Source organism: Crassostrea angulata, chromosome 6 (assembly GCF_025612915.1).
Source record: "Crassostrea angulata isolate pt1a10 chromosome 6, ASM2561291v2, whole genome shotgun sequence".
NCBI lineage: Eukaryota > Metazoa > Mollusca > Bivalvia > Ostreida > Ostreidae > Magallana > Magallana angulata.
The window spans coordinates 22,565,797-22,581,257 of NC_069116.1; the positions used below are offsets into that span (position 1 = coordinate 22,565,797).

The window sequence follows — 15,461 nt, forward strand, 5'->3', positions numbered from 1 at the left end:
CAATATTCAATGCAAATAAGAAACGTTAAACGATGCAGTATTTGACGTCTTTTATTTCTACTTTTTGATTTACAGTTCTTTTTTGTATTGCATAAATATGTATTTGTAAGTGTATTGCATGATTTTACATTTTTTGTTGCATAAATTTTCATAGATATCAAAGACAAAAACACTGAAATTATACAATACAATCGGGATTTATTCAATGGATAAGTTACAGTTTTTCACTGTTAAAGGTGTAATAAATGATTGTACCTACGTGTTTAGTTATCGTTTTGTAACAATTATTTTAATATTGATAACGATTTTTTCTAATCGCTACCTTCATAACTTGCAAGAATCTGATATCAAAGAAAGCATTTTATTGATTTTATTTAAATCTTTCTTATAACAAATTAGATTGATTGTAAAAAGTAATTTTGCTGGGCTCAGGTCTAGACCCCCCCCCCCCTTCCTTATATTTGTCATATAAGGTCATGTCCAAATTCGACAAACTTGTAGACTTTACATTTGTCAATTTGAACCATATCAGATGCATAAAGATACAAATTCATTACAAATGCAGAAACTACGGTGCAAAGTTGAAGGCTTAATTAACTAAAAAAAACAATCAAGCTGCAAAATGCGCATCATATAAAGGTACTGAGTCAAATCTTAACGTTGTTATGCCTGAGTTTTGTAGGTAACGCGATCAGAATTACACACATTCATACACGTAATTAAGCTCACACACGATTGCATATTTAGATTTACAAGTTATCATGTCTGGAATTTTGAACACGATTACCCTCCATATAATTTAGCTCTGTACATGAAGATTGACACTTAATCTTTGGGCTATTAAAAATGCGCTACTGAGTGAAGCGTAAACATTAAAATCGGGAAAATAATTTTTGACCAAAATCGTGATGACGCCCATTGATATGTACTGTACTCATTGTTATCAGTGACCCGTCACGTCCTAATTTAGCGTAGTGAGGTGAAACTGTTTTCCGTGGGCCAACACAGAATGCGACAAGAGGGGTGATTCTGAGTAAATTTTAGTGAGATCTCGTCACAGCTGGGCACATGTATGTATAATAGATAAGCTAATGACGTATTTAAGGTTAGATTTATTTTAAATCATTTGTTTTTCGTCTTCTTTTTTAACTGAAAAAAAGAGATTAATTCATTTTTGGACGGTCATTCTTCTCATTTCGACATAATGAATTGAGCACACATTTCAATTGTTAGTGATCTATTATGAACCTTTTTATTCCGGTAGCGCAATGGGTATTACCCCTCTCTACACAGGTCCCGATTCCGATTCCGAATACACACTGTTGTTTTAATGGACAGCTTGATAAATACCAAAGTTATACGGTCGTCTATCCGTTTTATATTTTATTGTCCAGATTTGAACTTGAAGACCTACAGCTATTTCCTTTGCAGCTTTTTTTTTATTTAATCTAATTCAAAAATTAAGGTTGTCGCTCTTAGTTTACGTCCTTATTATTTCAAATTAAATACAGTAACTACTATTTTACTTGCATTTTGAATAGTATTTTAACAGCATTTTCGTAATTAAACATTTAACAAATTTTATTAAGTAAAGTTCTAAATTTAATCAAAATATAAGTTTTTTATTTGTTATTGGTGACGTATGCAACATTAATTAATTTTCAATAGTTCACAAAGATTGACTTATAGTAAACGACTACAACCTTATAACATATTTCTGATTCTCCAAATTGCATATGTGGAAAGAAAGAAGATGTATATCATTTTTTATTTGTTTGCAAACTATTTTCTAATGCAAGGAATACCTTATTTAATGAACTATTCCAAATACAAAATTTAGGTATAATAGATTCGTAAAGTATGGGGTAATGACAACCTAGATTATAAAACTAATGTTAGAATTTTCACAGCTGTGCAGAACTTTATAATCAATTCTCGCAGATTAACATTAGTATACTATTTTGTTCTTTACCATTTTTTTTTCAATATATGTGTATATACCTGTACCATGTTTTATGACAATTGCAAATTACTTGTAATTGGGTGAGAACCTAGTAAGTTGCAAGAACTTGTGTTCGAACCCTTTGTATATTATATATACAATAAAATATGTTCAAACCAACCAACATATTTCTGCTCCTTTATCATAAGGTTATTTCGCTCAGTGAGGGGTTATCTTATTGTATATTGGGGAGGGGACAGAAGCGTGTATTTTTCTGAAATTGTTTTACTGCATAATGATTAAAATTGGTTTGAATGTTGTTATGTATTCTTAGAAACTAAGAACTATAATAGGAACTTCAAGGTGCATGGATGCGGGCACGGAGAATTATTAAACAGGTTGTCATTAAATGTCATATTTTGCAATTTTAGTCGTACACTGCATTGTGTCTATATATTAACCTATGTAACTTTTGAAAATCATGTACTTGTGTATGTCATAATTGCACGCAAACCGGACGGGGGCTCCGGACCCGGACACCCGGCTTTATGGTGGACACTTTTGACATGCCCTTTACTGTATTTAGAAATAAAATGTAACTTTGGAATGTGAGCACTATTTGTTCACTTATGAACACCACAGGTGAACACAGCCAATCGAAATTGTTTGTCATAAGACAAACGTATATAAATTCATGTAAAATTGTCTGCACTGTTTCGGAGATTGCAACTTTTAAACCTTAGATATGCCTGACGTGACGTCAGGCAACAATCCAATCTTAATTCAGTCTCTAAATACAATGGGACAAGCAATATCATGATATTTCACTAAAAAGATTAACCGATGCATGTTTAAAATGTCAGCATTTACATTCACAATTGATGAAAATGTTATATGGCATTAATAACAACAGCGAGCAAGAGTTTTCAAGTAAAAGGGACGTTCACAATGCAGTGCACGTGTGTAATCCTGATTTAAAATAGATCAGCATATTTGAACGGTGAAAAAGGGGGAGGGGGTCATCGCAATAAGTTGTAACATATTGTCTTTTACGGTACAATGTAAGTAATAATTGGTGTTGGATTATCATTATCATAAGAGGGTCATCAGTGTGGATTGAAACAAATATATTATACAGCTGGAATGTTTACTGGAGGAACTAAATCGCCGAAGCGGGGTGTGACCCGATTTTCGTTCAGGTGGGCGATTCCATATTAATTAACCTAAAGGGATCATAACTCGCGTGTCTTACTACACGCACATGTAAATGTACATAATACTACATTTAACAATTAATAATCAAGTGTGTTTCTTAATTTGATAGATTTCTTCCAAAATATCCGATCCAAAGTAATAAAATATACATGTATGTAGCTGTTACAAAACAAATGTCAAAAAAAATTCATCTGACCCCCTCCCCATGGATCTCTGCCAATGGATGAGTTCATTTGTTGCAGCAGGATTTCGCGCCATAATGTACATATACAAACCTTTTGAAAACACTAGAATATGGACAGGTGATACGACCTGACATAATGTTAATTTTATTTATATATCTCTAATCTAATCCATATCCCCGATTTCGGCCAAATACATGTATATCGAATGTAACTACTTTTTCATTTCAAAATATTTAGCATACATCAATAATGAAATTAAAGGTCAAAAAGTCAAAAAGTGATCACATTTGCCAAAATTAGACACCTATAATCCTCTCGTAATTCTTCTTATTTAATTTATTTTGGGGGACTTTCAAACTCCCGTCAGTTACAAGAATTAATGGGGGAGGAGTGGTTACACTTTTTTTCTCTATTCCTTTTAAAAATACACCATTGATGCGGACAAATATATTTGAGGTGATCGACATGATTCCAATATTCTGAATATTTGGAGAGGGCTGATGTATGGATGCGCTCCCAAAGATCGACCACTAATGTTGAGCAAGTGATAACCATGTATAATTATGTTCAAGATTGTTGAGAAATATTTTACTTTTATATATTGTTTTGCACTGAAGGTTGAGAGCCAGCATATGTGGTCATCTTTATAGCAACTGACTGTCAGGGTCTCTACAAGGCAAGGGCCTATTTGTCTTATTTAATGTAATTGGTTAACTTTGTGTTTAAAAATAACTTGACTATACAATGTCGTTGCCTCACAATATAAATGTACAGGCACGTGTCAGTACATTAATTCATTGATTTTAAATTATTGTCGGTCGCGAATTGAATGATATCAAAGTATGTATCAGCAACTTTCAATTTAGATAAAATACAGTTAAAATAAGGTATAAAACCAAAAGAATACATAGTGCAACGATTCAACTAGTTATAACTTGAAAATTGTATCATATATGTGTATCAACTTTAAATACTCATGGCTTTTATACGTTTAATAAGTAGAATTTAATTAACTCTAATTTATGATTCATTTTGTAATGAAATAAAAAAATTAACCTGGCAAATTATTGCATGAGAAATCCTCCTCTTAAGTTGTTTTTCTTTGTATAAAGGAAATTTAGCGTATCCCCACGTTCAGAACTGCTAGTATAAACCTGCATATTAAACATGCATGATCGTACATGGTTATTCTGAGATTATTACTGAATATGGCAAAGTTGATGGTGCACTTACTTAGAGGGACCTAGACTCGATTTGAGGTAAATATTTTTAACTGTACTTTTCAACTTTAATGTTTGGAATGGTTAAATATGGTTCGTCAATTGCAAAAAATTACAAGTCAGATATTGGGTCACAAGCAAGGTACGGAGTTTGAATTATTTTTGTTTTGTACAAGCTGAAGTCTTGTTATTGTTTACATATGTGTTTTATTGGTTTAAGTTTCAGACATTTTGTCAAAGAAATTGTAGTTCCTTACTTTACATTATTTGTGAACAAATATAAAAAATCGAGCTTTGTTTACATAACAAGAAATTCTTGCTTCTGTATCTCTAGATCTCTTACATAACTTGACCTCTACCATTTAAACTTTAGTCAATCATTCAAAATGCACAAGTAAACCATTTCATACATAAGATATAAATTATAGATCTCAAATCGTGTCTGAATCTCTCTTTATAACCACCGTAATTGTTGATCAGTTGATAACATATCTGTATCAGATATATATACAATCATATCAACAATTCGGATGAAGAAATATGTTCATATAATTATAATAATATTTTGATTGTACTTATATAAAATATTGAACATTGTGTACCTACTGTGTATATACTGAACTATCAACGTGATGAGAGAGACACGAGGGATAAAAAAGTAGTAATATTGGATTAGTAGTTTTCCTCTCAGGACTATAGAAAATCGTAATATTACAGTGCATGCAAATTACTAGATAAAAGGGGCGGCAGAGTGTACATCTCAGATCGTTTCAACTCTGATCTCCAAACTAAGAATTATTGACTTGGAATGCAGTGGGTAGGAAGCCAGGGAATTTGCATTTTGAAAGAAAATTTTTTTTAGTTCATTCAGAAATGTTCTCATATATAATAAAGATTCATAATTTGTTCATGATAACCCCAGCAACCAGGGATAAAGAGGTCTATAAAAAAGAAAATAAGAAGTTTCACTGCTTAGCTTTATGACTTAATATGTGCATCTTATAAAATATTAGAGATCCGTACCCCTAGATCATGATATTCATTGTCATAAAAACACACTGAAATCTATTTCTACATTATCAACTAATTTGGTCTTACTTTTTTTGTCTTGTTAAGAGACTATTAATCATTGTCTCAGGATAGAATTAAAAGTTATGCATGGCAATTGACGTGTCTCAGAAATACAAATACACGATACCATTAAAACATTCATGCTCATAAAGTTATATAATTGGCTTTTCTTGTAAAAGTTATTATTATGTCTCTTAAAAATTTCAATGAAATAACTGTTTAACTTTTCACGTTTTTCTAGAATGGACAAAACAAAACTTATCATTGATTGTGATGCAGGGATAGACGACGCACAAGCAATAATGTTAGCTTTAGCTAGACCGGATGCGGAAGTACTTGCTATAGCCTGCGTGAGCGGAAACACGGAGGTCGATCACGTGTGCCGAAATGTCTTACGTATATTAACCATCTGTGATCATATCGAGGTAAATACAACGTAAATTATCACAGTTATTATACATTCAAAACGCAAATTAAATGGTTATTAATTTTGTATCGACATGAAACTTGTTTTGAATTTCGCCATAGATCCCAGTATATAGAGGTTGCACAAAAGCCCTCGTGGATCATGGCAAGCACGCGAAATTCTACCACGGTTTGGATGGTTTATGTGACCTCGATGGACTTCCGGAAGTTAACATGAATTTGATTCAGACGGAGCATGCATCGTGTGCAATGAACAGGATAGTTGGCGAAAACCAAGGTCATGACTGAACAATAATTTTGACGAGAAGCAACCATGATCATGTTTTTATTTAAGATCTATTCTGTGTAAGAATCCAAATCGGCGGTTAACATGGTAGAATATATTACACAGAAAAAAAACCATTTTTCAAGAAAAGAAATGGTGCTTGCATGATATTTAAACAGAAAATTCAAAATTTGATTTCTTCATTTAATTTGAATTTAAACTGTAAATCCTGCAACAAAAAAATTACACACTCTTATGACTGCGCAATAAAGAATTGAAAATTGAGGACCGTTGCTATGGTAACAAGCTGAACAATATGCCTCGTCGGAAACTCACGGTTGATTATGTGTTGTTCCTCTCTCCTTCACCGGGTGATGGAGATAGGATGATGCGTAATCATCCGTGTGTTTCCGATGATAAATAATAGAGAAAATCATCATTTTAGGCAATTTTGAATGAGTATTATTCAACTATGAAATATTTTATTCTGTTATAAATTGTTGAGAAAAAATCAAGAATGTCCAAAACTTAAATGCAAATAAAAGTACTTGCCGTTGCTATGGACTTTTTAAAAAAGTAAAAAATTCTGTGATTTTCTTGATGAATCATGATATATATGTAGCTGATTCTTCTCTTTTATTTCAGGCAAAATCACACTCGTATGTATTGGACCATTAACAAATGTTGCAGTCGCCTTGCGACTTAATCCTGACTTTGGAAAACAACTGAAAAAGTGTGTGATTATGGGTGGAAATACGGAGGGTACATATTAAATTTACTAATTTAAAAAATTACCCGCGTAGCCGTTACAGAACTGGGAGATTTTCCATCAGCCGATCGCGTCTTGTTATAAACATACATCTTTTATTAATATTATTTCTATTTTTAAAGGACAAGGCAATATAGAAGATGGCAGTGCAGCGGAATTCAATTTTCACTTTGACCCAGAAGCTGCTTACATGGTTTTGCACGAGCTGAGTTGTCCTATTACAACATTCTCATGGGAAGCAGTTCTTCAAAATCAGTATCCATGGGTATGCAAAGTAAAAGACTAGCTAGGACTAAACATATAGATTCTAGATATTGTGGCATCTGAATAAGGCGTCCTCGTATAGTTAGTTGTCGCTCGTCGTTCACTGCAGAGAATCTTCACAAAAAACAGTAATCCTTGTCTATTGTAAAATTATATTTACATCTTCCGAGTATAATTCCCTCTATTTCTTACGGAAACTGAGTATAGTTAATTCATAGCTCTGTAGAATAGCTATAGAAATTGACAGGACTGAAATACACAAACCTCGTTTATCGATTGGTCCTAAGAAAAACCACGGACTGCACGAAAAAATCATAATGTCAAACTCAAATTCTATAGAAAACGATTTGGCTGTTTCTTTTAGCTAACGTACTGATGTACATTACCAGTAATTTAGTGAATTCTACTTACTTTTAACAATTATTTAATTAATTTGTTAAAAAAAGATGTAAATATAAATAATATTAATGATTTCTTTGATGATTAATGCGGGTTATGTATTCTTTCTGCAAAGTCGCTACCTTCATGTCCCGCATAAATCACTAAAGAAAACATTTTATTGTTTGAATACAGCTACATGTAAAGGTGCAGATGAACTGATGTAAGTAAGTATTTGAGATTTTTTGTCGTTCAATGAGACTTGGTTGTTCATTAAAAGAGAGTAGGAACTTTAATAAGAACAATCATTAGAAGAATGGTCGTCAGACATTTTTTAGACATACATGCAGACTTGAAGGGTATAAATGAGTAGTACAGCCAAAAAAAAAAACCTGCCAAAATAGTATTATCAGTTTACTCAAAAGATCTTCCATGGCTTGATTAATACCGTTAGACTAAGTGCATTCAACACACGCAAGCCATGATAATGATTTACCAAGAATAAGTAAACAAATACATATACGTATAAACAGAACTGTAGCTCCACGAACCAGTTGACGAACCGTGGAACGACAGGTCCAACCATATGGAAAGCTGTATATTTATTGCGCACAAAGAGTTGCGCGCGGTTTTGGACTTCTTAACCTAATTAAGGAATATATTCTTTCAAAATTTCAAAACCAAAAATTCCTGAGAGAATTTATGACTGATTCGCCACTCGATTTGGATCAAGAGTCGCCATTTTTACAAGCCGCACCATTTCACTTTACAGGGCTGGTAAGAATCTTTAATAACAGATTTGCAGTGGCAAGTAAAGGAATGACATATATTGACATATAAAGCAAAAATTCTCAGGAATTTTAAGTATTGAAATTTTTATAGTATATATTCTTTAATTGGGTAAACAAGTCCAAAACCGCGCACAACTTTTTGTGCGCAATATATAGTTTTTCAAATATGTTTGTATAAACCTGTAGCTCCACGGTCTGTCAATCCGAATTTCCGGTAGAGACACAATTCTGCAGCCAAAGTGTGTGCAAAATCTATTTACAGTTCTAAAAGGATCGCATTTTTTACTCGATTGCTTTTGAAAAGCAACTTATTTTCATCTATATGAATCTTAAAAATATTAAATTCGTGTGAATTCGAAAAGTGAAGCTACCTATATTACACTCTAATTGTATAATGTTTTGTATTTGGTTTTCTTTTTAAAGGATTGGTTGAAACGCATCCTAAATATAAAAACTTCAAAGGCCATATTCCATAGTACCATACTTCGAACCTCCTTAGACAAGCACAACGAATGGCAGTTTCCAGGGTACAGTTTTTGTGATCCCACTGTAGTCGCCATTGCTCTTAAGGAAACCATAGTAACAAAGTCACGTGATGTGTTTGCCACAGTAGAACTACAAGGTCGCTTGTCTCGGGGACAAATGGTCAGTGATAGTCGGAACCTCCAGAAAACACCGCCTAATGTCAAACAAGCTCTAGAAATTGACAGAGATCTCATGATGGAGATGTTTTCTAGTGTCTTTGAAGAAAGGTCTGATTCGAAGTAGAAATCATGATTATGAAATTTTCCTACATTAAACATAAACGTGAATTTCAAGGAATTAGAAATTGTACAAGTAAAGAATTCATTGGCATTTCACTCTCGATCATTCAGTGAGGAAAAAAGATCATGCCACCTCGTACATGTATATTGTATATACGTAGCATCGAGGGGAGGGGGGGGGGGGGAGTTTTTCTTGCAGCAAACATTTTTCATATAAAAATTGAATTATGACGGAGACCTCCCCCCTTCCCCTCCATTTTTGGTTAGATGTAAACAATCGAAGTGAAAATATGGATTTAAACAGGAAAAAAATTTGAAGTTAATGGTATATTTGGATTTATATTTTTTTGGTTCTCAAGATTACTTGAATCAGTCTGCCCCCCCCCCCCTAAAACGATGCTTCCTTGCCTGTGTGGTGGAGAGAGGGTATGCTTTTCATATACACAAATACCCCCAGACGTAGCCAAGTTTTAATGTAAATATGTAGTGAAAATCGATCATGAGCGAGTTTATATACTGTGTTATTATAATGTATGTTAGTGTGTCGGACGATCCCAATGTAATGCTTGTGGTTACCGTCCAGGGAGACGGTGTATACAGAAATAAACAATTTGTTTGACTGTGCACGTTCTCTCCTTTTTTATTGATAGAAAAAAATGATGAAAAAAATAATTTCAGTATTTGAGATCTTTAAACTATTTCATTAGTTAATATATTTGAAAAAAATATCATTTAGAAAATAAAGACCAACGCCAGCACCAGAAATTGCAATATACCATGTATTAAAGTTTGTTTTTACACTCTTACATGTAATAATTACAGAACTATAAGTAATAAAAGGTTAATGTCTGTATAAAGCTGCAGAGTCCGTGAAGTGGGAAAAGATGCAGAAATGTAATTATTTAGACATAAATTGTGTACAATGACGATTGTTTGATATGATCCAAATCATTATTTTAAAAAAGGGATGATTTTTATGATTAATGTGGTTTATAGGGAGAAATTGCAGAGACAATTCAACATGATAATTGTTTAAGATTGTTTCTGAAGACGACAAAGCTTTTTAATATTAGGAAGCTATTCTTGTTATGTACATATTAACGATCGGACAAAACGGATGGGCGTATGTCATGTTATAAGGGAACATTTGTGGGAACATCAGTAGTTGAATAAATTATGTTTGTCCAGAAAAGTACATCTGCTTAATAGATTTTAAAATTTTAAAGACTTAGGTTTGGTAAACAGAAAGACAGAAAGAAGGGCAGACATGAAAAAAACAAAAACAAATCAAGCATCCGGTTTTCGATCTTCAGTGATATAAAAAGAACATTCGTGATACCACCCAGGCGCTTTTTAAAAAGTTGTAAAATGTGTGCTACTATTGCCTTATCAAGACACGTACGAAGTCATAGATTATAAGTTTATGTTGTTAATTGCGGATAGCTAAACACCAGATACTTCCATAATCTGCTAATTAAACTTTCTCGGGCGGGGAAGACATTTTAACCTAAACACTGGTCATATTCATCAGCTGAAGGACTTTGATCTACCCAGCTACCGAGAAATGAGACGGGCGGGTGGGAGGTATTTATTTATAGCAGTGGATGGACGCCTCGTTGTAGTAAAGTTACAATGGAGGTCTACGCTAGCGCTTTAGCAGTTCTTCTACTTGCAATTTTTGACTTTGGTAAGAATAACTTTCAGTCGCCCAGGCTTATCAATATTCTCAAGCTTTTTAGATTATATAAATGATTGAGTCTTGATATAATGTTAATGTAAACTACATTTTAAAAAGGTTTTTTGAAAATTAAATTCGTACGGACAGATTTTTGTAGACAGGTTTTTATTTACAAGATTCAAAATGAAAGATTCGTCACAACGAATTAATTTTTATTTTATTCCTTTATTTACAGCATATGGACAGAATTGTGTTGGGAGGGTAGATGGAGTATATGACGCCGGCTGCCGCGCCTACACCACGTGTAAAGGCGGGGTAGGCACAATCACCGAATGCAAGCAGCCTATGGTCTTCAATCGAGATACCAACCAGTGTGACGAGTAAGTACTGTACATGTACCACAATGATTTTCCTAGGTTTTCACATCATGTACTTCATTGATGAAAAAATTTTCTTCTGTGCGACGTAAACGTTGAAGAGGGTGTGCAATATGAAGTAGAGCTTTGTAATATGTTAACTAGATGCGGCTTTGTAAAACATTATAGTATTGTTACAGGGTTACATAAAGGCTCTATCTGCATATACTTATATACCTGCGTATATAATGTAAAATTCAAAAGTATCAATTGGCATATACATGTTTGCTCTTTTGCATATGGGTAAAATACACGAAAAACTCCAACAGTACAATGTATAATTAGACCTTTATTTGACGCACCGCTGATAAAATGTTTTTCAAAACAATTTGATATCCATTTCAGTCCTGCCAATGTACATGAGATTTGTGGGACGTTCCGGGACTGTGAAGGTCGAGATGACGGAAGATATCCGGACATCGACCGGAAGTGTCAATATTATTTCACGTGCTATGCGCGGAAATTCATGGGACACAATCCGTGCCCCGCTGGACTTGTATTTAACTTTGCCCTACAAACTTGTGACTACATCACCGACATCGGTCCGCCATGTGGAATCAATCCGAATATGACGTCAAGTCCACTGGAACAACTTGGGTGATCTCTTCATCAGCTGACGACAATTAATTAATTGCTGATTAATACTTTACTTAATTGTATACCAAACATGTTTGAAAAGACTTTTAATGTATTAAATACAATGTATTAAACACGTGTCTTTCTAATTTTGTTTAAAATTCTGTTGATGATTCAATGCACCTTTGATCATTTCGGAAGGTACCGATTATGCTAAACTATGGATATAGAGCAGACTAAACTTCATTAGAATTGTTATGAAATATTGACCTATATAGTGACTAACCACATCATTAATTACTGGGTTCATGCAAATTTGCAGCAGAGATTTCTTTTTTTATAGCAATTTGGCTTTTCACCTACTTTCCTATTCGACAGAAAGCGTAACTTAGTTCTGATAAGATGCGTACTTCAAAAGCAAATTGACAATTCATCAAGTGAGAGACAAACAGATTACTGGCACACCAATGGTAACCTGTGGAGCATTGATCAATAACACTCGATCGAGAAGACACCTGTGTTGGGTCGTGATGGGACTAGTAATATCGGTGACCAGCTATAATGATTGGTTGGTCGGGGATTTATGGTCGTGCCGCACAAAGGTCAGGGCCTCCGTTATAGTGTCTCTTTGTGTCTCCGTCTCGTTCGTAATTGAAAAAAAAAATACAAAACGCAATTCACCAAAAGCTGTTATATACATACCAATTTTTTGAGCGAAATTTTCGTTTGAATTACATTAAACAGCTAAAAGTACAAATTATTGGGGACATTTGTAGTCAAATGCTTGCACAAATAGTTATTTTAAAAAAAATTCACCATTGAATTAATTTTTTTTAAAATTAAGATTGCGTATATAATAATCGTTCACATCTTTCTTCATTAAAAAAAAAGTAATTATTATTTCAAATTTTGATTGAAAATTTGATTGAAACGATCGCAAAATACGAAAAAACCATTAATTTTAAGGGAAAACTTTTAACATTAATATTATTAAAATAATTTTTTACGTCTAATATAACTATATTTGCATGTGTTCTGACAAAAAAGTGTTATTTAAAAAATTGAATTTCTTAGAAGAAAACAACACCGTACAGTCTCTTGTCTGTAAATAAAAAGGATTTATGTTTTTGTAAGAATACAAATCTATTTGTCTTTGATGCTCGAGTACTTTAATGAAATATTATAATTGAAATTTTTGAATGATCTAGGTCGGAAGAATTAAAGCAATTATGAATTCACAATTAATATACACGTCGTTTGATTTTGTTAAAGACGGTTTTTGCAGCTCTACCTGTAAAAACGTTACTTGCAATGCATCTGTTTTTTTTTTTTATTAAATTTTGAATGTCTCAGAGTTTCTGAGTCATGATGGAGTTAGAACATTTAGAATTTTGGTCAACTGGAAATCAAAGACACGGTTTATTAATTTTTAGACAATTTATCGGTACGTTCTAGATAACGTAACAGGATGTATTTCTTCATAGAAAATACAGTTACTCTGAAATCGCACCTTAAATTGGTCATGTAGTTTTCCTATGTAAGCAGGTAGCATCGGTTTTGAAGAGGGGACTCAGCCAAGAATCTTGACCCAAAAAAAAGAAAAAAAAAAAAGAAGCAAATTCACAAATCGTGAAAATCCAAATCCGGGAGGGGAAGGGTAAGCCAAAATGCGTATATCTATAACTTCAACTCCCCTTATTTCAATTTTTTTTACATACTCCAAAAAAAGTAGAGGCACCGACTCCAGGATTATTCTACATGTATTTTTAATGCGTCTATTTAAGGAAGTTGTTTGCTGCGAGAAAAAAGGGGGAGGGGGGGGGGGAGGGGTGCTACACATGTACGTGCCTGGTTAGCATATTCTTACATGCCACTGTGTGTAAAACTCTGCATTCGTAAACCCTCTGAGGCGCCATTAAAGGTCAAGGAGTCATCGTAAAAGTAATTTCTCCGCCGTTATATGTAATTTTGCTTATAAACTTGAACATTAGAGAAGTCATAATTGCTGGTTTTAAAGATTATTAATAAATGTATGTAAAACAGTTTGTACTTATGAATATACTGACGAAACTTACTATCTTTGAAGACGGGATTCTTTTTTTTTCTCTTTTTTTTTTCAAGCTGCAATTGTGGACACCACTGGTATTTTTAGTTACTTATTTCATACATACTAAACTGTAAGCTATACGTTGTGCTAAACCATAGATGTACTTTAGATGAATCAGTATGTATATAATATTATGTACAGAAATGTCTTATGAACAAATAGACTTTTTGAAAAAAAAAAAACCCTGTAAATTTCGATGCTTTCAGGGCATCCCAACTCTGACGCCAACTTAATGTTCATGTTGGTTTGGACAAAAAAAATGGCACGATATACCATGTGTGAAATTATTTTAGAATGGTTAAGTAAGTCTTTGATAATTATTGTGAGATCGATCGAGAGTGTTTTAGCAACATTGCAAACATTGGCAAACAATTCAATTCAATTCAATTTATTTTCACTCAAACCGTCAACATGACGGTACATGAGGTACACATATATATATATATAAATATTTACAAATGTATGTATAGAGTCAGAGGTACATGTACACTACAAATTAGAGAGGAAAAAAAAATATGAGAAAAAAGTACAGATGTTCAAGGAGGACAGACTGATTCAAAAATTTCATTTATAAATAAACAGAGTTTTTTGAGTCTTTTAAGTTTTAAAGTAGACAATAACTCACAAAATTTAAAAGTGTTTGGTCTTACACAAAATCTAGATTCCAAGTATTTTTGTCTAATACATGAAAGAGCATTACATTCTAATATAAAGTGCATTTCATCGGCTATTTGATTTTTATTACATAATGTGCAACATCTTTCATTAAGAGGAATGCCTAACCATCTACCAGTTTCTACAGGAAGTCGGTAATTCGACGTACGGAATTTAACAAGAATTTTTCGAAGTTTTGATGGCAGAATACTCAAATATTTTTCATATCCAAAAATAAATTTGAAAGTTCTATATATATGACCTTTTGAAGAATTTGCAATATCAGCCGACCATTTCTGCACAAACTGGTCTTTAAGCCTTTGCTTGACAGCATTTGTAATCCAATTAACATTTACAGTACATTGTTCATTCCAAATGTTTGAAAAACCACACTTATTAAAAATAGAATGTATACAATCAATCCATGGGTTTTTAGAAAAGTCATTATTATATTGATTCAATAAGTATTTGTAAAGTATATGAACAATTTTATTTTCTGGCCCGGTGAACAATTTTGCCCAGTATGAAACCATTCTAGTATATATATTAACAGATAACGGAAACCCTCCGGTTTCTCCATAAACCATGTATGATGGGGTACAGCTTTTTAAATTCAGTATATGTTTCAAAAATTTCAAATGAATACGTTCTATAGTTTCTATATTTTCAAAGCCCCATACTTCACATCCGTATAATAATACCGGCATTACTACTTTATCGAAAAGGTCTAACTGACACTC

The 15,461-nt window shown here is 33.1% G+C and overlaps 2 protein-coding genes across 2 annotated transcripts; both read left to right on the forward strand.

Moving 5' to 3' along the window:
• Nucleotides 1-5,855: 5,855 nt before the first annotated feature.
• On the forward strand, nucleotides 5,856-9,914 carry LOC128190733 (pyrimidine-specific ribonucleoside hydrolase RihA-like). Its single transcript, XM_052862881.1, has 5 exons — nucleotides 5,856-6,058; nucleotides 6,162-6,336; nucleotides 6,970-7,086; nucleotides 7,216-7,358; nucleotides 8,950-9,914. Exons 1-5 carry the CDS (start codon nucleotides 5,876-5,878, stop codon nucleotides 9,292-9,294), a joined length of 963 nt encoding a protein of 320 aa, XP_052718841.1. The 5' UTR covers nucleotides 5,856-5,875; the 3' UTR covers nucleotides 9,295-9,914.
• Nucleotides 9,915-10,819: 905 nt separating this feature from the next.
• LOC128190734 (chondroitin proteoglycan 2-like) lies at nucleotides 10,820-12,094 on the forward strand. The gene is made up of 3 exons (XM_052862882.1): nucleotides 10,820-10,977; nucleotides 11,204-11,348; nucleotides 11,730-12,094. The coding sequence occupies exons 1-3, from the start codon at nucleotides 10,923-10,925 to the stop codon at nucleotides 11,983-11,985; spliced, it is 456 nt and encodes a 151-aa protein (XP_052718842.1). The 5' UTR covers nucleotides 10,820-10,922; the 3' UTR covers nucleotides 11,986-12,094.
• Nucleotides 12,095-15,461: the final 3,367 nt, after the last annotated feature.